This window comes from Eulemur rufifrons, chromosome 2, assembly GCF_041146395.1.
Source record: "Eulemur rufifrons isolate Redbay chromosome 2, OSU_ERuf_1, whole genome shotgun sequence".
Classification (NCBI taxonomy): Eukaryota; Metazoa; Chordata; class Mammalia; order Primates; family Lemuridae; genus Eulemur; species Eulemur rufifrons.
This window is the reverse complement of record NC_090984.1, coordinates 9,936,355-9,956,820: the sequence shown is the minus strand read 5'-3', so window position 1 is coordinate 9,956,820 and position 20,466 is coordinate 9,936,355. Positions and strand designations below refer to the sequence as shown.

General features: G+C 44.8%; 1 protein-coding gene across 1 annotated transcript; it reads left to right on the top strand.

The window, feature by feature from the left end:
* Positions 1-764: 764 nt before the first annotated feature.
* LOC138396842 (zinc finger protein 844-like) lies at positions 765-19,021 on the top strand. Its single transcript, XM_069490532.1, has 8 exons — positions 765-852; positions 5,445-5,707; positions 6,325-6,509; positions 8,528-9,182; positions 16,482-16,608; positions 16,844-16,904; positions 17,616-18,524; positions 18,610-19,021. Exons 1-8 carry the CDS (start codon positions 765-767, stop codon positions 19,019-19,021), a joined length of 2,700 nt encoding a protein of 899 aa, XP_069346633.1.
* Positions 19,022-20,466: the final 1,445 nt, after the last annotated feature.

Sequence of the window (20,466 nt, the reverse complement as noted above, 5' to 3'; positions counted from 1 at the left end):
GACTGGAACAGGACAGAGGGCCTGATGCCGTCCAGACGTCGGGAATTTGGGATGAGGCATGGCCAAGTCTTCCTCAGATGGTCCCCTGTCCCCTCCTCACAGTGAGGGAACGCTCCCTCCTCCAAGTCCTTCATTGTCATCAGCAGGAAACTCTCACCTGGAGTCAGTTTAAGCTTCTGACCTAAATAAACTGTCCAATCATAAACGCTTTCTCCAGGAGACAGCCCGAACTATTTTTTCTCTGAGGCTGACCTTCACAGATTTTCTTCATACATAGAAATTACAGCCTGACTGCAGGGACTCTATGCATGCCACAACCAAGACACTGTCCAGAAAACGGCCCCTGGCTCCTGATGTCCAAACTCAGGAACACAGAACCCCCCAAACACATCAGCACGTGGGTCCCCTACTGTCCAGTGCTTTGGGGTTTCTCAGAGTCCACACTCCTGCTGCGTCTGTCCTGGGCAGCTGGAGGCCCCTGCAGGGAGGGCAGGCTCCCCAGGGAGCCCGAGGGGAGCCCCATGTCCCTCCCTTTGCAGCCTCCAGACTGGCCTCAGCTTGGAGCCACTGGCCTCAGGCTCTGCTGCCCACTGCAGGGTGTTCACCCGCTTCTCACCAACATGGATCAGTTAAACGGGACAAAGACCCGCAATCCCAGTGTCTGAATAAGACACCAGCAGGGCCCCTGCTTTCCTCCTGTATTTATGAATAAAGTGGAGAAAGAAGATTCTAAGATAATTTAAGTGGATTAAAAAGACTTCCAGATGGTGCCGGCACCGTCCGCGATTGAGGGATCTGGGGCTGAACACAGAGGCACCGCGGGCGGGGCGTGGGAGGAGGAGGGCAGAGCGGGTTGGTGGGGGAGGGTCTGTGGGATCAGATGGCTATCCGGGTCTCTCGGCAGAACCCGTTCTACTTCCCAGCCTAGAGTGGACGGAGTGGGGCCGGGGCTGGGGCAGGGGAGGGCTGCGGTGCGCTGGGGCCCGGGGCTGGGGAGCTGACGCGGCCCGGGGGCGGCGGCTCAGGGCTCAGGACTGAGAAAGTAGAGGTTGGAGGGGGTCAGGTTAGAGGGAAGGAAGGTATGTTTTGGGGGATGGGAGTGGATGCGTGGGGGAGCGGCGTGGCCAGGCGCGGGGTGAAGTTCAAAGCGTGGCGGGTCTGGTTTGGGACATTTTCTACACAAGGCTGCTGTATAACTTAAAACAATTTAATTACAGTTTGTTTTCTTCTCCCTGCTGCTTATTTTCTTTAAAGCTGGTTTTGTTTCCTTTTGAATTTAAAAGAGTGTGTTTAACATACCATTTAAGAGAACACAGTCTTTGTGTGAGGAAGAGAAGAAGGAAGTTAATCTTTAATGACTTACTTTAGTTATTTACAACATTTTACAAAAAATGTAGGCAGGTACAAGGCTAATCTCTAATCAGGGAAAACAAGGTTAGGGCCCTCTGGGTTACAGCTGCCTGTCACTGACTCAGACCCCCTAATCCCATTGCTTTAAGGCTCACAATAATTTAGGATTTCAACAGTTTGGAATTTGAATTACTCATTTGCACAGCCATTAACAGTCTTCAGGTCATGTTTCCTCCTGTCGTTTTCTTCCAGATGGAAGGATCCCTGGGCCAGGATCTTAAATGCTATCTTTGTATCACCTGGGAGGGTTCCTGACCCTGTCCTCTTTGGAAAACCCATCTGACTTTCTTTCCCCTCTATGTGTAAAATGTGTGTGTGATGGAAGACCAGCTTGGGCAACATAGCAGGACCCTGACTCTACAAAAAATTTTAAAAGTTATCTTGGCATGGTGGTGCCCACCTATAGTCCCAGCTACTGGGAAGGCTGACTTGTAGGACCACTGGAGCCCAGGAGTTGTAGGCTACAGTGAGCTATGATCACACCACTGCACTCCAGCCTGGGTGACTGAGTGAGACCCTTTCTCTAAAAAAGAAATAGAACACTAAAAAAATGAGATGTATATATACTCAACAGAATACTATTCTCATAAAAATGAATGAAATCATGTCTAAGTGGAGTGTAGAATGATGGACAAGGGAAACTCTGAGGGTGGGGGTGCTGAGAGGTAGGTGGATGATGGGAGTTGCTTAGTGTGTACACTGGATCATTCTACAATGAAATACATCAATGTGCAAAATTGCACTTGTACTGCCCGAATACATAGAAATAAAAAATATATTTTAAAAATCTGGAGCCGGGCAAGGTGGCTTGTGCCTATAATCCTAGCACTCTGGGAAGCCGAGGTGGGAGAATCATTTGAGCTCAGGAGTTCAAGACCAGCCTGAGCAAGAGTGAGACCCCGTCTCTACCAAAAATAGAAAGAAATTAGCTGGACAACTAAAAATATACATATAAAAAAAAAAAGCTGGCCTCAGCTTGGAGCCATTCTTCTCAGGCTCTGCTGCCCCCTGCAGGGTGTTCACCTGCTTCTCACCAACATGGATCAGTGAAATGGGACAAAGACCCACAATCCCAGTGTCTGAATAAGACACCAGGCAGGCCCCTGCTTTCCCTTCTGTGCTTATAGATAAAGTAGAGCAAGAAAATTGTAAGATAATTTAATTGCATTAAAGCATTCCAGATCGCAAGTGTGGCTACTCAGGTACCTGAATTGGGACACAGCAACACTGTGGGGTGGGGCAGGTCGGCAAGGGGATGCAGAGCCCTATGGGGGTGGAGGGGCAGCAGGACAGGATGGCAGCCTGGGCCCTGCAGCTGAACTAGCTCTATTTCTCCGCCTAGAGCAGGTGGAGGTGGGGGCTCTCAGAATAAGCCCTGCTGTGAGTTCCGAGCTTTGTGTTTGGTGCGGGCTAGGGGAAGATTGTGATGGCGGCGCCTATGGGGCCCTGGGCTGTGGGAGCTGATGCAGGATCTGCATTAATTAAAGAACAGCTGGATAATTAGTGGGATCTTCAATATTATAAGAAACTTTAGATGGCTATAGGAGCAAATAAGTAGGCTGGGCTGGTGGCTCACACCTGTAACCCCAGCACTTTGGGAGGCTGAGTCTTGGAAATCAACAGCCTGGGCAACATAGCCACGCTCAGACTCTACAAAAAAAAAAAAATTAAATCAGGGCGTGGAGGTGCACATGTGTAGTCCCAGCTACTGAAGAGGCTGAGGTAGGAGCATCCCTTGAGCCCTGGATTTGGAGGCCTCAGTGATCTAGGGTTGTGCAAGCCTGGATGACACAGTGAGACCCTGTCTGAAAAAAAAGGGGGGGGGGTGGAGTAAGGTAACTAGAAACAGTAATTTTTCTCAAGTAGGAAAGCCATTTCTTTTAGAGTATTTAATCATCTGTAATTTGTTCAGAAATTTCTCCCACGAAGGCCTCTGATCTCTCTACCCTGTAGGAGCCTAATTCTAGAAGCCAAAATGACTGTTTGCTACTGCCAGTTTCACAAACACACATTCACAAGTTAGATGTGTCTGCCCCCTTCTCAACCACAGCAGTAGAATGGAGAGTCTGCACAAAGGACAGACATGATCCAACTGTCATTACCCATAAAGAGAAAAGAGAGCAGGATGGGTTTTCCAGAGGACAGGGTCACAAAGCCTCTGGGAGATACAAAGATTGCAGTTAAGTCAGGTCCCAGTGTAGAGATCTTTCCATCCTGAATAAAAGGACAGGAGGAAATGTGGCTTGAAGACTGTTAGGGGCTGTGAAAATGAGCAATTCGAAATCTAAGGTGTTGGAACTCTAAAGTATTTTGAACCCAAAAGGAATGTGATTATTTGATCTGAGTCGAGGTGACAGGTAGCTGTAACCTATTGAGCTCTAACCTGGGTTTCTGTGATTAGAGATCAGCCTTCTTCCTTACCTAAATTGTTTGGTAAAATGTAAATGACTAAGAGCAGTCAGAAAAGACCAATCCCCTCTTCACTGATGCCCTTCACTATAGATTAACTTTTTCACAGGAAGACTTTATGGTGATTACATTGTCTTAAAATGGAATGTTAAATACACTCTTTTATATTTCAAAGGAAATGAAAATCAGTTGTAAAGGAAACAAATATTAACAAACCCAGTTGGGGGATTTACTGTTGCACACAGAAAGCCAATTACTGAGACAAAGGAGGATTGTCAAAGAAAAAAGGAATTATTGCAGGAGATATTCAACTAGGAGGTGGGAGGTATGGACTGCCTCAAATCGGCCACCCCCCGACCAACAGGATCAAGGGTTTTTCAGGAGGTGAAAGAATAAAGCATGAGGGAAGTGAGCATCATTACATGTTTGGGGTGGAGTGCAGGACACGCAAGTGCAGTGAGAAATCATGCTAGTACATACATCCCATGATCAAAAAAATGGTGGATAAGTCCCTCCCAGGGTGGGGATTTGAGTAGTGTAATGAACTAGGAGTTAATATTGGTCATTTTTTCAGCTTTGTGTGCAGGTGGGATGGGCAGAGGAGGCTGCCCAGCAGGTCTTTGGGTGTGATCTGTGGTGAGTGTCGCTTATCTTGTCTTCGCTGTACAAACAGGTGGTGTAAGGCTTTGTATGTATCTCACCGCTGCAAGGAGATTTGCTGTTTCTGGGAAAGAAACTCAAAAGGAATGCATCAGTGCAACAGAAAGTTACAAAGTTTTGGTCATCAGATCTTACTGAGAGCTTTCTGTCTATTTCCCTTTCTGCCCAATTGGAAACTGCAGTTGCTAAGTTACTGGTGTTGAGATAAAACTCAGCGTCTAAGTACCACCAATTCAAGCCCACTTAGAGCAGCCAGCTGTCACCACAGTGTGAACACTGATAACTCATTTGAAACTAAGGGAACTAAAAACACTATTAAAATTGTTTTTCTTGCTTCTGAAGCTGCTTACACTAGCAGCAGAGAACAGAAAAGAAACTGTAACCAATTAAATTATTCTAACTCATAAACCAGCCTTGTATAAAGGCTGTTTGTTTATAGCTCTGGTAATCCCGCTAAATTCCTTCGTTTTCTTCTTATATAAGCAAGAACTTCACTTTTAGCTTGGGATCACTTATTCCACTTCTCTCAAATCTGTGTTTTCCGAAATGGCCATTCCCATATTTTTCCGGTTGAAGAAACTCTTTTAATCGAGATGCTGACCCTTTCCAATATTTCAGGTTGACAGGGCACACAGCCACAACCTCCCTACTGCCGGTCCCAAACTCCTTCCTTGCCCTCCCGGGCCAGGCACACGTCCTGCCTCCAACTCTTCCCTATGAACCTCCCTAATTCCCGGACTAGCCCCAGTCAACCTGAGCCCTCTAAACACACCCAGAAACCCTCTAGCACCTGGCAAGACCCTAATCCCCTTCAGGGCGCCCTCACCCTCTGACTGACCCACCTCTAGCCAGGCGTTGAACTTCACTCGACATCTGCCAGGTCCCCTACCCGACACACAACTAGGCCCCTCCCCCATAGGCTCCTTCCCCTTGCTCCGCCTTGACCGCCAACCCCCACTGTCTAGGTCCGGCGCTTCTCAGGTGTCCAGCATCTACCTCCCCAGCCCAGGGCTCCAAGACCGCAGCGGCCCTTCCCCTCCGCCAGCTAGGGAGCTCTGCACTCACCCCACGGCCTGTCCCCGAGCCCCCACCTCCGCTCGCCAGGGCCCTATCTCAGAGCCAGTTCTGCAACGGAGCCCAAGCCACCATCCGTTCCCGCGGTCCCTCCCCTCACCCCCTCAGGCTCTGCTACCCGCCCCCTCCCCGAGCCGCCCCCACCCTTCCGCAGGTGCCACTCTGTCCCCTCCAAGGGTCCCTAGCTGGAGTGATCTGGAAGAGTCTTTTTGTTTTTGTTTTTTGTTTTCTTTGAGACAGAGTCTCGCTCTGTCAGAAGGTCTAGCGTGCACTGGCGTCATCGTAGCTCACTGCAGCCTCAAACTTCTGGCCTCAAACGATCCTCCTGCCTCAGCCTCCAGAGTATCTGGGGGTACAGACATGGGCCACCATACCCAGCTAAATTTTTCTAATTTTTGTAGAGACGGGGTCTCACTCTTGCTCAGTTTTGTCTGGGACACCTGGCCTCAAGCGATTCTCCCACCTCGGCCTCCCAAAGTGTTAGGATCACAGGCGTGAGCCACTGTGCCCGGCCTGAAAGTCTTTTCATACAGTTAAATTATCTTAAAAATTACCTCTTCTGCTTTGTACACAAACACAGGAGGAAAGCAGGGGCCCTGCTGGTGTCTAACACTGGGATTGCCGGTCTTTGTCCCATTTGACTGATCCATGTTGGTGAAAAGCAGGTGAGAACCGTGCAGTGGGCAGCAGAGCCTGAGGCCAGTGGCTCCAAGCTGAGGCCAGTCTGGAGGCTGCAAAGGGAGGGACATGGGGCTCCCTTCTCTCTCCCAGGGCAGCCTGCCCTCCCTGCAGGGGCCTCCAGCTGCCCAGGACAGACGCAGCAGGAGTGTGGACTCTAAGAAGCCCCAGAGCACTGGACAGCAGGGGACCCACGTGCAGATGCGGTTGGGGGTTTCTGAGCTTTCTGAGATTGTACCTCTGGTGCCTGATGTTAGGGACAGAAAAACAAGTGAGAGGTAATGGAAATCAGAAAAACAGAAACGAGAAAGCAGTTACAGAAAAACAATAAGGAGGAAATGGTTGCAGAAAAATTAAAAGAGAGAATAGTTATTTCAGTCTTAAAGAATGGGGTAATTAGGCTACGGAACACTGACCACCAATCAGAGAATGGAAAAAACACCATAAACAGGTTATGGCACTTTCCCCACCATACGTACATTAGAAAGAATCACTGAAACATAACCTTTAAGTCATGTGCATACCTGGAAAGAATTCAGTCCCCAAAACAGTGACATATAGTTATGAATAAGTATAACTGTCTTTTACCTAAACTTCTAACATATAAAAGGAAAAACATAGAAGTAGACGGTGTCTTCTCTCCTCCCGAAGACAGACCCATTTCCTTTTAGGGAATGTACTTTCGCTTTGCACCCTTAAACTTTACTTGCAATAAATTTTTCATGCATACTTGCTGAGTGTCTGTCATCTCTCTCCGTCGTGCGGGCCATGGCTCGTGATTCTTTCAAGCCTAGAGCCCAAGAACTGGGGCAACGCTTCAAAGTCCAGCCGTGGACTGAATCGTGACACCTGGGGTGGTTACTTCTGGTGTCTGGGGCGGTTTCCTGGATGGTGGTTTTAGTATGCATAGGGTCGCTGCAGGCAGGCTGTAATTTCTTTTTTTTTTTTTTCTTTTCTTTTTTAATACTAGGTCTTGCTTTGTTGCCTTGGCTAGAGTCCAGTGGTGTCGTCATAGCTCATTGCAACCTCAGACTCCTGGGCTCAAGCTATCTGCCTCAGCCTCCTGAGTAGCTGGGACCACAGGCACAGGGCACCATGCTTGGCTACTTGTTTTTCCTTTTTGTAGATACGGGGTCTCGCTATGTTGCCTTGGCTCGTCCTAAACTCCTGGGCTCAAGCGATCCTCCCCGCTCGGCCTCCCAAAGCACTAGGATTACAGGCGTGTGCCACCAGCCTGGCCTTTATTTATTTATTTTTTTGGAGACAGAGTCTCACTCTGTTGCCTGGGCTAGAGTGCCATGGCATCAGCCTAGCTCACAGCAACCTCAAACTCCTGGGCTCAAGCAATCCTATTGCCTCAACCTCCCCAGTAGCTGGGACTACAGAGATGCGCCACCATGCCCAGCTAATTTTTTCTATATTTTTAGTTGTCCAGATAATTTCTTTCTATTTTTAGTAGAGATGGGGTCTCGCTCTTGCTCAGGCCCGTCTGGAACTCCTGAGCTCAATCAATCTTCGTGCCTCAGCCTCCCAGGCGTGAGCCACCGCACCGGGCCCACGCCCAGTCTTTAAATTCTCTATATTAAGAAAAATCTGTCGGTCGGGCACTGTGGCTCACGCCTGTAATCCTAGCACTCTGGGAGGCCGAGGGGGGAGGATGGCTCAAGGTCAGGAGTTCAAGACCAGCCTGAGCAAGAGCGAGACCCCATCTCTACTAAAAATAGAAAGAAAATTAGCTGGACAACTAAAAAATATATAGAAAAAATCAGCTGGACATGGTGGAGCATGCCTCTAGTCCCAGCTACTCGGGAGGCTGAGGCAGGAGGATTGCTTGAGCGCAGGAGTTTGAGGTTGCTGTGAGCTAGGCTGACGCCACGGCACTCCAGCCCGGGCAACAGAGTGAGACTCTGTCTCAAAAAAAAAAAAAAAAAGAAAGAAAGAAAGAAAAGAAAAGAAAGAAGAAAGAAAGAAAGAAAGAAAGGAAAGAAAATCTGTCAAGGTAAGGCTCAAAGAAAGAGTTGTTTGGGATGTCTCCTCGAGAAAGGGTTTATGAATTTAACAGTTTATTTAGGTTAGAACCTTAAATTGACTCCAAGTGACAGTTTCTTGCTTGTGAAAATGAAAGATTTGAAGGAGGGACCGTTTCCACACTGTGACAAGGGGACAGACGGATATGTGAGGAAGCCTTGGCCATGCCTCATCCCAAATTCCTATTTCCACGAGGACATCAGGCCCTCTGTCCTTTCCCAGTCTTGCCTGGCCTAGTGTGGGGTCCCCTCCTGCTCTGAGGCGACAGGGTCCCGGCCCTGGACACTGAGTCCTGGGGCGCCATCCAATCAGGGGCGCCGGGGCGGGGCCTGCGCGCTGTCCATTCAAATGCGCCGCGGGAAGGAGGCGGCGACCTCCCAGCTCCCAGTGTTCCCGTGTGTCCCGCCCGCGGCGATCTGGGTCCCATCTTCGCTGCTTCCAGAGGCTGCAGGTGCCTCCACCACAGATCCTGTCTCGCCGCCACCTACCCCGTGACCTGTACTGATCTCAGGAGCCGCAGAGAGGACGCCGGGACACCTGGAAGCCGGGAAATGGTGAGTGTGCGGGGCCCGTGGGCCCCAGATCAGGAGGAGGGGCTGGTTGGAACCGGCTGGAACCGGCTTTGGCGGGACCCGGGCCTCCCCGCGGTCCGCTCCGGAGTCTGCGGACCGGACCCGAGTCGCCGCTGGCGCAGCTCGGCCCTCGGTCCCCCCGGCCCGCGGGGTGGGGCTGGGCCGGCAGCCGGGCCGCCGGGTGTCCTGTCCTGTCCCTGCGCGGCGACCTCGGCCCCGGTCCCGGAGCCCTCTCTGGGCAGCTCCGTGCCCACAGCCCCGCATCTCTCCAGATTGTGCGGTGACGGCGGGCGGGTCATGGGGGAGGGGTCTGTCGGTTGTTATGGAAACCGCAAGAGCTTTTCCGGCCAGGTCTGTTTGTTCGCTGCAGGGAGGGCCAGTTATTAAGACAAGGAGAATTGCGAAGGAAGAAAGGAATTTTTAATAGGAATTAGGGAGAGCGGGACAAGTGGCCTCAAATCTGTCTCCGAAAGTGGGGGGGGGGGCGGGGGGCGGGTACGTGACTTGGGGCGGTTGTGGGGGAAGATGAGTCTTCGTGCCGCGACGTCTGCGCGGGGACCTTCGGAGGAGTCTCAACTCCTTTGTTTTGCAGAAATTCCGCCATTTCTGGAAAACAACCCAAAAAGGTCCAGTGGTTAGTTAAGGGGAAAGACTACAAAAGACCATACCTGGGTCGTTGAAATTTGTTCATAGAGCCGGTTACAGATATGTGGGGTTCCTGAGCGAGGCTGGGGGCTGTGGTTTGTGGGGTCCCCACAGTCCCTCCTTATTCCTGTTAAAAAGTCAACTGAAGCACTGTTAAAAATTAAGGAGTTTATTTGGGCAAACAGTGGTTCATGAATGAGAAAAAGCCCAGTCGTGGTTGGTGGTTGGTGGTTTGTGGTGCAAGGAAAGGCGTTTATAAGGTGCAGGAGAGGCCAACTCAGGTCAAGTACTTGATTGGTTACAATTATGTTGTTGCCCTATTTGAATTTGTCAACCTGAAATAAGTGAAAGGGTCACAGTTCACTTTTAAAGATTTTATTCAAGCGAAAAGCTGAGAATGACCATTCTAGAAAGTACATACTCCAGAAAAATAGGTTCAGTGCTCCGAAGTTAAAACTGAAGTTCTCGCTCTATACAGGCAATGAACAAAGAAATGTAGCAGAATTGCAACGTTTTGTATACAAGGCCGGTTTATGGGGTACAAGAGTTTAATTAATTCCAGGTTGTGTTTTTTCCATAGAATTCAGTTTCCTGGCTGCTCAGGTTTCCCTCCCACACTGCCTTGGAGTGAGCCACCCTGGGCTCCATCTGCAGGGTCAGGGTGGGTCCCAAGCTTGGGAATGTGCTGACCTATGGGAGTGTGGGGTCCCTTGTGAACTGGGGGTGATGCCAGCTGCCTGCCTGAGCTGCATCTCTTTGCTTTCCTTTGCAGAATCTTGCTGCCGTATATTTGCTCTTTACCTAAGCATTTAAGAATTTTCTTCCAAGATCTGGGTGTAAGAATTTTATTCACTTGGTCAAAACCTTAGTAGATTGTGTGATAAGGTCTGAAGAACCAAATAGAGTTCTTGCAATAACTTGTTTGATGCTAAGTTGAAATAATAATATAAATACCCAGGGACACACCACCCAGGGAAACCAAAAGACCTCGGACAGTCCTGGTGTGCCTCTCTGATCTTACCTCCCTTTGGCACCTAGAGGTGACCAAAGTTGTGATTCTTTTCTTTACTCTTTGTAGCTTTATCATCTCTTTATCACAAAGCTGAGTTTTGCCACTTCTGAGTTTTCAGTAACTTAATATTACCATTAATATACCACTAATGTGGTATGCTGAAATGGTTTATTTCTGGTGCCTTTGTCTCTCTCCTTGCTTCAGTTGTACACACACAGCTATCTAAAGTCATCAGACACCCAATTGACTCATCCATTGCATTGCTTATGGGACTTAGGTTGCTTTGAGTTTATTTTTTGATCTTGTTAACAATGTCATTCTTGGTTTTGTCCCCAAGTGAAAATGGAACATGAAGTTTTTTATCCATTGGGAAAAAGTTGCTGGGCTGTAGATGATGGATACATTGATATTGAGTAGGAAATGCAGTAAAGCGTGTATGAATTAATCATCTCACTTTCATACATGTTAATTCTTGTGATTTACTAACACTTGGAGTTTAACTCATTTCCACTGAATCATTACTCTCCTCTCCATCTCCCCAGCCCCCTTAATCCCTGGCAAGGAGTGATGATTTTACTGCCCCTAGAGTTTTGCATTTTCTAAAATATCATATACATGAAATCATACTGTAAGTAGCCATTTCAGAATAGCTCCTTTCCTGTAACAATGTGCATTTAAGGTCTTCCCATGCTTTAAAGCTCATTTCTTTTTATTATTGAATAATATTTCATTGTATGGGTGTCCCACAGTTTGTCCATTCACCTATTGAAAGCCTCATCTTGAGCTTGGTGTCATGTCTGGCGACTGTAGTCCTAGCCATTTGGGAGGTTGAGGCAAGAGGATTACTGGAGGCCAGGAGTTAGAGACCAGCTTACCTTTGGTGGTGTCAGTGTTTTGGATTTTAGCTACTCTTCCAGGTATTTGGTGGTACTTCATTGTTTTAATTTGCTGTTCTCTAATGACATCTGATGTTGAGCATCCTTCCTTATGTTTGGTGGCTATTATGTATGTCTTCTTAGACAATGTGTATTTCCAGAGCTTTTGTTTAGTTTTTCATTGGTTGGTTATTTTCTTTTTAAGTATTGAGAGTTCTTTGTACATTTTGGGGAATAGTTCTTTATGAGACAGGTGTTTTACAGCTATTTTATCCTACTCTGCAACCCATCTTTCATTCTACGAACAGTGTCTTTTGCAAAACAGAAAGTTTTTAATTTGAATCAAGTCCAATGAGCAATTTTCACAGGTCTTACTTTTGCTGTTGCATGTGAGACCTTGACAAATCCAAGGTCATCTTGATTTTTCACCTGTGTTATCATCTAGAAGTTCCAAATTTTGCATTTTCCATTTAGGTTAATGATGCATTTTAATAATGCATCTGGGCTTATTTCTGGGCTGACTGTTGTGTTCCATTAATGTATTTGTGCATTCTTTTTGAAATGTCAATACCATACTGTCTTGATTACTGTAGCTTTATAGGAAGTGTTATAGACAGCTTTTTTCCTTAAGTATTATGTTGGCCATTTGGGGTCTTTTGCATTTCTGTGTCTCTGTCTGTGTTTGCATATCTGTATATGCAGTGACAAAGTCTGTTTTTCTGTCAGGGGTGCTACTATGTGTATGTCCTATGAATCTGGAAGGCTTTTCTTTTATTTTCTGGCCAAGTTGTCCTAGTAGCACCTCCTTTCCCAAATGAATAGAAGGAATGAGAGCAGGCGTCATTTATTGTGTCTTATTTTTGGGAGAAAGCATTTGATCTTTCACCATTGAGTGTGCGCGTGGCTGTGTGTTTTTTGTACATGCCTTATGGTAGATTGAGGATGTTCCCTTCTATTTCTAGTTTATTGAGTATTTTTATCATGAAGGGGTGTTGAGGTTTGTCACATGATTTTTGGCATCTATTAGGATGTACTTGTTTTTAATGTTGATTCTATTACTTTGGTGGATTGCATGAGTGGATTTTAAGAGGTAAAAGTAATGTTATTTTCCTGGATTAAATCTTATTGTTCATGGAGTATTATTATCATCATATATTGCTGGATTCTTCTTACAAATATGTCACTGGGGCTTTTTGTATCAGCATTTAAAGGGGATATTCATATACAGTATTATAATACTGTCTATCATTGTTTACTATAGTGTCATGTGTGTTTATAGATAGATACATATATGCATGCACACAAATGTATGTAGTATATGGCCTAGTTATATCAGTAATTGGTTAATATTATATATAACGTATACACAACTACATATATGAATGGTATTACAGTATAATATGTTATTATGCTATTATAGTATAAATTTATATAGTTTTATCCTTTATGGTATAGTAGGTTTCAGTTCCATGTCAGCCTGCAGGATAATTCAAATATGCCAGTCTCAGCCTTTTATGGGAACAAAGCTTCACCTCACCCCCTTGATGCTATAGAGTGTGCCATCCAAAAATCTTCATAATCTTTGATTTAGGAGAAAGAGTCTGTGATATGACAACAGAAGCACTAGGAACAAAGAAAAAAATGTAATTTAGACTACATCAAAATTTAAAACTTTTGTGCTTCAAAAGACACCATCAAGAAATTGAAAAGTATATGGCCATAGGCCATACAACCATGAGCCCAGCAGATCTCAACTGAAGTCAGTAGGGTAGCTAAGTGGGGTTGACCCCAGTTGGCAGTTGGATAGGAGAGCATCTGGGAATACCAGGTACTGTAAGCTCTAAAAAAAAGAAAGAAAGAAAGAAAAAGATTGAAATTGAAAAGAGAATTCACCAAGTAGAAGAAAACCTTGCAAATCCTATATCTGGCAGGGATATGTATTAAGATGAGCTTGAACCTCAGTCTTCTACATCACACAGGATCGGGGGTGGATTGGCAGCCAGACTCTCAGGCCTCCTGTCCCATCACTGCAGGAGGCAAGCTCCACCCTGGGCCCTTTCTGGGCACCCACAGTTTTGTATATCACATAGTTTATGAGATTACAACATAGTGGCCTTTAGGAGAGAAATCTGACTTCCTGGTGTTTTGGGTTTGCGGTTGGGAGGGACTCTCAGGACACCCCCTCCCTCCATGGAATCAGGCTTGGGTGGGCCCAGCAGGATGGCCTGTGTGGACCCCAGCTCTCCCTTCCTCCCCACAGGGAGGGAGCCTGTTCTCTCCTGTGAATTCCAAACATGTGAAGCTGAGTCTGAAGTCTATCAGCTGTCTTTTGTGAAAAGAGATTGCTCTGAAAACTTGTTACAAAATGTCAAGAAAGGCTATAATCAACCCAACTGCAATATGAGTCACAAGAACTATAGTAGCAGAGAGAGATTAAACCCAAACTTGATTGCAACTGACAGTATTGAAATTATAGCCAATGGACAAGGTGAGGGAAAGAATGGAACTTGGTTAGGTAGGAAGAGTCAGGGGAGATAAGCTTGATTAATTATGACAGGTGAGGGAAAGGGAACTTGACTGAATATTAAGCATGGGGGATTCTTCTAAGAGTGCCTTGGAAGGATTCTTGCTGTAACTGAGCTCTGCAGGACAAGGTGACAGCCTAGTCAAGAAGAGGGTTCTGAGGAGGCTGATTCAAGTTTGGTCAAGGAGAGAGTCCTTGAGCCCCAGCCTAGTTCTTCCTAGGCCTGACAATAAATCCCTAAATTTTTGGTTCCATCCTCACATTCCAAAACACCAACTTCCCCTCTCCGACTGTCAGATTATGGACTATGTGTCCCCCATACTACATTGGGAACAGCTGTAGTATTTTCATTACAGTTTTTCCAGAAAGCAGCAAATGATTCTATTTAAAAGTTTTAAATTTTGTTTATATGAATATTTTTGAGGAGAGTAAAGCACCGAAGAACTACCTGAAACTACATTGTGTAAAATGGGCTGGGCATGGTGGCTCACGCTTGTAATCCTGGCACTCTGGGAGGCTGAGGCAGGAGGATCTCTTGAGCTCAGGAGTTCGAGACCAGCCTGAACAAGAGTGAGACCCTGTCTCTAGTAAAAATAGAAAAAATTAGCGAGGCGTGGTCTCCTGCACCTATAATCCCAGCTACTCAGCTACCTGGGAGGCTGAGGCAGCAGGATCACTTGAGCCCAGGAATTTGAGGTTGCTGTTGCGAGCTATGATGATGCCACTGCGCTCTAACTGGGGCTACGGAGTGAGATTCTGTCTTAAAAAAAAAAAAAAAAAGTTGTGAAATACTTGCGCCTAATGATTTGTGATGTTGAGAGCATCTTTTCATGTGCTTATGGCCATTTGTGTATGACTCAGAGAAATGTCATTAAAACCCTTTACCAATCTTTTAATCAATTTGTTTGCTGCTTTGGTAGTATAGATGACTTATTATTTTTAATTGTTGTAAAGAATACACTGGAAAATATACTACCAACTTCAGAATTTTTAAGCATACAGTTAAGTGAATAATGTTAACTATCCTCACCTTGTTGTGTGGCCACTCTCCAGAATCTTTCATCTTGTAACGCTCATATTTTATGCCCACTCAACACCACATCTCTCTTCCCCTTCCTCTCAGCCACTGACAATAGCATTCCACTTCCTATTTTTTGAGTTTGACAACTTTCATCACTTACCTAAGATGAATCATATTGTATTTTTCTTTTTCTGACTGGCTTTTTGTAGTTAGTGTAGTGTCTTGCATTTCATGCATGTTGCAGCATGGGATAGGGTGTTATTTTATGTGATTAAATAGTATCCCATTGAATGTATGTGCGTATCTCATATTGCTTACCCACTCATTCCTCAAGGACATTTGGCTCGATCCACCTGTGGGCTAGCATGATCAATTCTTTTTATATAGCTTTTCAAGATCCTGCTTTCAATTCTTTTGAATTGAATCTTAATGTATGGGAAAAGAGTTGTAATTTTATTATTTATTTTTTGGGAACTGCCATAGTGTTTTTCATATGGGCTAAACCAGCTTACATTCCTTTGGACAATGACATGGGCTCCAATTTCTCAACATCCTCACCAAACCTTTTTATTTGAGGTGTTTGATTTTGTTGTTCCTGTTGTTGAGTCATAGGATTTCTTTTTTTTTTTTTTTTTTTTTGAGACAGAGTCTCACTCTGTTGCAGGGGCTAGAGTACCGTGGCGTTAGCCTAGCTCACAGCAACCTCAAACTCCTAGGTTCAAGCAATTCTTCTGCCTTAGCCTCCTAAGTAGCTGGGACTACAGGCATGTGCCACCATGCCTGGTTAATTTTTTTTCTATATATTTTTAGTTGTCCGGCTAATATCTATTTTTAGTAGAGACGGGTAGCAAGAGTAGGGTCTTACTCTTGCTTAGGCTGGTCTCTAACTCCTGACCTCAAGTGATCCTCTGGCCTCAGCCTCCCACAGGAGGATTACAGATTTTAGCCACCGTGCCAGGCTCATATATGCTTTTTTTTTTAACTTAAGATTGGGCACCCTGGAGTTTGTACCTCTAACATTGTCCCCATTCAGCCTTCAACAATTCATCAATTACAATTTAGGTTTTCTTACCCCAGTACCGTTTCCCACAAAAGCGTCTGCTCATGGGTTTCTGTTTCAGTTATGACTCTGTTATCAGTTGGGTGGTGGTGTCCCATCCAAAATACCATCAAAGGTTAAATTTTGCAAACAAGCATTTTCAAGAATATGCAGTCTCAGGATTGCTGATGCTAACATTTTTCTGCACAGTAATCAGCAGAACTTTGTTGTGATCAGTGCTACAGATCCACTGCACAAAGAGGCATTAGGGGAGACCCAGGCAGCACATCTTTCTGGATTCACCAACAAGATGGAATTTCCTATTCCCCTGTTGCTTTACCCAATAGTTCCATTCTAGCATCAGAATTCCTGTGTGGAAGGAAGTGAGTGTGAACAGAGAATAAGAATCTGATGACCAAGTCTTGGAATAAATGTTTGGAGTTCACAGCATCATGTGAACTTCTTAGCATACAGTATAGGTCCCCAGGGCTGTGAGTCTCACCCATGCTCCTCTGCACATGTGGGATGTTTCAGGATTCAGTGGCATTTGAGGATGTGGCTGTGAACTTCACTCTGGATGAGTGGGCTTTGCTGGAACCATCCCAGAAGAATCTCTACAGAGATGTGATGCGGGAAACCTTGAGGAACCTGTCATGTATAGGTAAGGGTGACAACATTCCTTCCCTCAGTGATTCAGACAAGTGTTTCTTATTCATAAGTGCTGTTCAGTGATTTGGAATATGGACAGGGAATACTTTGGTGAATAAATCAAGCATGACTGCATTGTACCATGAACATAGAAACTAACAATTTTTTCATAATTTTGTAATAATTCATGACTATTTTTCTTGGTCTATATTTTATTTTATCACCCTCCTTTTGGGTCTATATTTTAGGGAAAAAATGGAAAGACCAGAACATTGAGGAACAGTACCAAAATCCCAGGAAAAATCTAAGGTAATATATTCATAAGACATAGCAATGTCTCTAAAGAGAATTTTAGAATGTCAGAAAATATTCCAAACATGTAAACAAAACAAATAAGCCCAGCGTCAAATGTATCTATTCTTAGAAAATTTTCTCTAAAAAAATGTACTTAGGCCAGGCACGGTGGCTCATGCCTATAATCTTAGCACTCTGGGAGATCAAGGCAGGAGGATTGCTTGAGGCCAGGAGTTTGAGACCAGCCTGAACAAGAGCAAGACCCTATCTCTGCAAAAAAATAGAAAAAATTATCTGGGCATAGTGGCAGGCGCCTGTAGTCCCAGCTACTTGAGAGGCTGAGGCAGACTCACTGGCACCCGAGAGTTTGAGGTTGCAGTGAGCTGTGATGAGGCCACTGTACTCTAGCTAGGGTGACAGAGCGAAACTCTGTCTCAACAACAACAATAACAACAAAAAACTTAAATTCGAGAAAGATATTTAATGTTTGTGAGATAGTTTACTTGGACATAGTGTTGTGAAATCCCATATGAATATTATTTTTTGATAGTAGTATGGCTGGGCCATCTTACAGAGCATGTGGTCTATTCATGTTCAAACACTTCAGACAGGGCATAAAGCCTGTGCTTTTCTTTATAATGTTAAAAATGTTAGTGTAATACTTATTAATAAGTATAGAATTATTCATAAATAAACCCTTAATATTGTGCTTCTCATTTTCTACAGAAGTCTTATGGGAGAGAAACTCTTTGGAGGGGAAGGCGATAGTGAGTGTGGAGCAACCTACAGCCAGGTTCCTGAACACATGCTGACCAAGAAAACTCCTGGAGTAAAACCATGTGAAAGCAGTGTGTGTCGAGAAGTCTCTGTTGGTCATTCATCCTTTCATAGGCACATCAGAGCTGACACTGAACACAAACCATATGCATACAAAGAACATGGAGGAAAGCTGTACACCCGTAAGCAACATGAGAAAGTCTTCAGGCATCGTAACTCTTTTCAAACACATGAAACGCCTCTCACTGGAGACAAACCCTATGAATGTAAGGAATGTGGAAGAACCTTCAAGTCTCTCACAAGTCTTCGTAGACACATGGTAAGGCACAATGGACATGGACCTTATATATGTAAATTATGTGGAAAAGTCTTTGCTTATCTCAGTTTATATCTTATACATGCAAGGATTCACACTGGAGAGAAACCATATAACTGTGAACAATGTGGTAAAGCTTTCCGTATCTCCAGTTCCGTTCGAGCACATGAAAGAACTCACACTGGAGAGAAGCGTTATCGATGTAAGGAATGTGGGAAAGCCTTCATTCATTACAGTTCCTTTCACAGACATAAAAAGAGTCACACGGGAGAGAAGTCATATGAATGTAAGGAATGTGGGAAAGCCTTCATTTATTTCAGTTCCTTTCATAGACATAAGAGAAGTCACACTGATGAGAAGCCGTATGAATGTACAGAATGTGGGAAAGCCTTCAATTTGCCCAGTACCTTTCGTAGACATAAAAGAACTCACACAGGAGAGAAGCCATATGAATGTAAGGAGTGTGGGAAAGCATTCAACTGTTCTGGTTCCCTTCATACTCATAAAAAAACTCACACTGGAGAAAAACCCTATGAATGTAAGCAATGTGGGAAGGCATTTTCTCATCTGAAAAGTGTTCAGAGACACATAAAGACACACACTGGAGACGAACCTTACAAATGTAAGATGTGTGGGAAAGGGGCTTATACTCCGAGTGCACTTCAAAGACATGAAAGAATTCACACTGGAGAGAAGCCTTATGAATGTAAGCAATGTGGGAAAGCCTTCAATTGTCCCAGTTCATTTCGATATCATGAAAGGAGTCACACCAACACACTCTATGAGTGTAAGCATTGTGGTAAAGCCTTCCGTTGTCCCAAGTATGTTCGAAAACATGAAAAGACTCACACTGGAGAGAAATCCTAAGAAGGTAAGGAATGTGGGAGAGGCTTTATTTATCTCACTTCCTGCAAAATATGTGAAAGAATTCATACTATTAATATATAAGAGAAATCCTATTAATGTAAAGAATTTGGAAAGCATTCAGTTGTCCCAGGACTTTCAAACACAGGAAAATAGAGTGGAAACAGCCTTGTGAGATAAGTGACTTTTAAGTAAAGAGACCTGTGATAGGAAGATAAAATCTAGAGTTAGATGATTCCGTGATACAATTCACCAGTAGCCCATTTCACATGAGATTTAGAAGGCAGACAAGGGAGAAGCATTAGTTATGTTTTAGATGCACCATACAGGGAGACAACCAGATTCACCCGGGCTGTGTGGACATTTGCTTTCAGCCCAACGTGCTTCCAGCCCTGATTCCTTGGCTTGACAACCAAGAATATCCTCAAAATCATGTGACTTTCATTTTATCAGAGGTGTAGGTTTTCAAAGATGTTTCTGTGGTAGAAAGAAATGGAAAAAAAAAAATAAGAGAAAAAATATTTTGAAGAAGATTAAAAGAAAAAAGAAACCAACAATCTGCAGTTTGCTTGACCTTCAAACATTATAATATCTTTACCAGAAAGTGAATTCAGACTGCCATGGGTGGGAATATTCTCTCATGTTCAACTCCCATGAAAAATGACCAAGGTAGCAACAGCAAGGAGCAAACAGCATCATCACTAGGCCTCAAGGAAAAACAGGATGGAGCCATCACCAGACTCCAGTAAGACCCTGAACTTCAACGGAGGCCAATTCAGCAGGAGCTGTGGCCTGTAGCAGAGGAAAACAAGACTGCCAACCCCCAGGACAGCAGGGTGGCAGCCAGGCGAATGAAGAACCTCACTTTTCTCTCTTCCTATATGTTGGTTTCCTCCTGGTACCATGAGTTGAACCGACTGGAAGCCAGAGGCTGTGGGAACCTGACTTTTATACTTGTAGGTTAGCTGCATGGGACACAGAACCATATAGAGTATGAAAGTGCATCTACCAGGTAAATAAGTGTCTTTAGCATTGGGCTAGTTTGTACTTTTTCTTAGAGATTCAGCTCAAGTACCGTATCTTGGGAAAATTATGGCATGACTTTTTTAAAGTGCCAAGATCATCACCTTCCTTCTTTTCCTCTTTGAGCAGATGTATACAAACCTAACCTACTTTGGTAGGTAAGGGACCAAAGAAAGAGAATGGCAATTCTAGTTTCTCAGAAAGAAATATTTAATCAAGAATTACCAAGAGAAGGGATGTCTTGGGTGACCACGTGACATGGTGGGTCCCTGTGCCCATCTTCCAGAAAGTGTCCTTTATATAGCAAGATTTTAGGGTAACAGATATGTACAGCTGGTCATATTTGCAGGCTTTCTTACCAAAACTTGTGACCCCTTGTGAAGTTAGATAAGCATCTTTATGAATCATTAGCTATGCTACAGGCATTGTTTAAACATTTTGCTGTAGAACACTTTGATATGCAGGAGTCAAACATCAGTCACCATGGCAGTTTCACTTTAAGATATTAATGTCACTCTGACATGCAACAGGCTGTTTTCCTACACTTCACGCCTGGAAACCAGCCCTTCCAATCTCACATGCCCTCCTCTTCTTCAA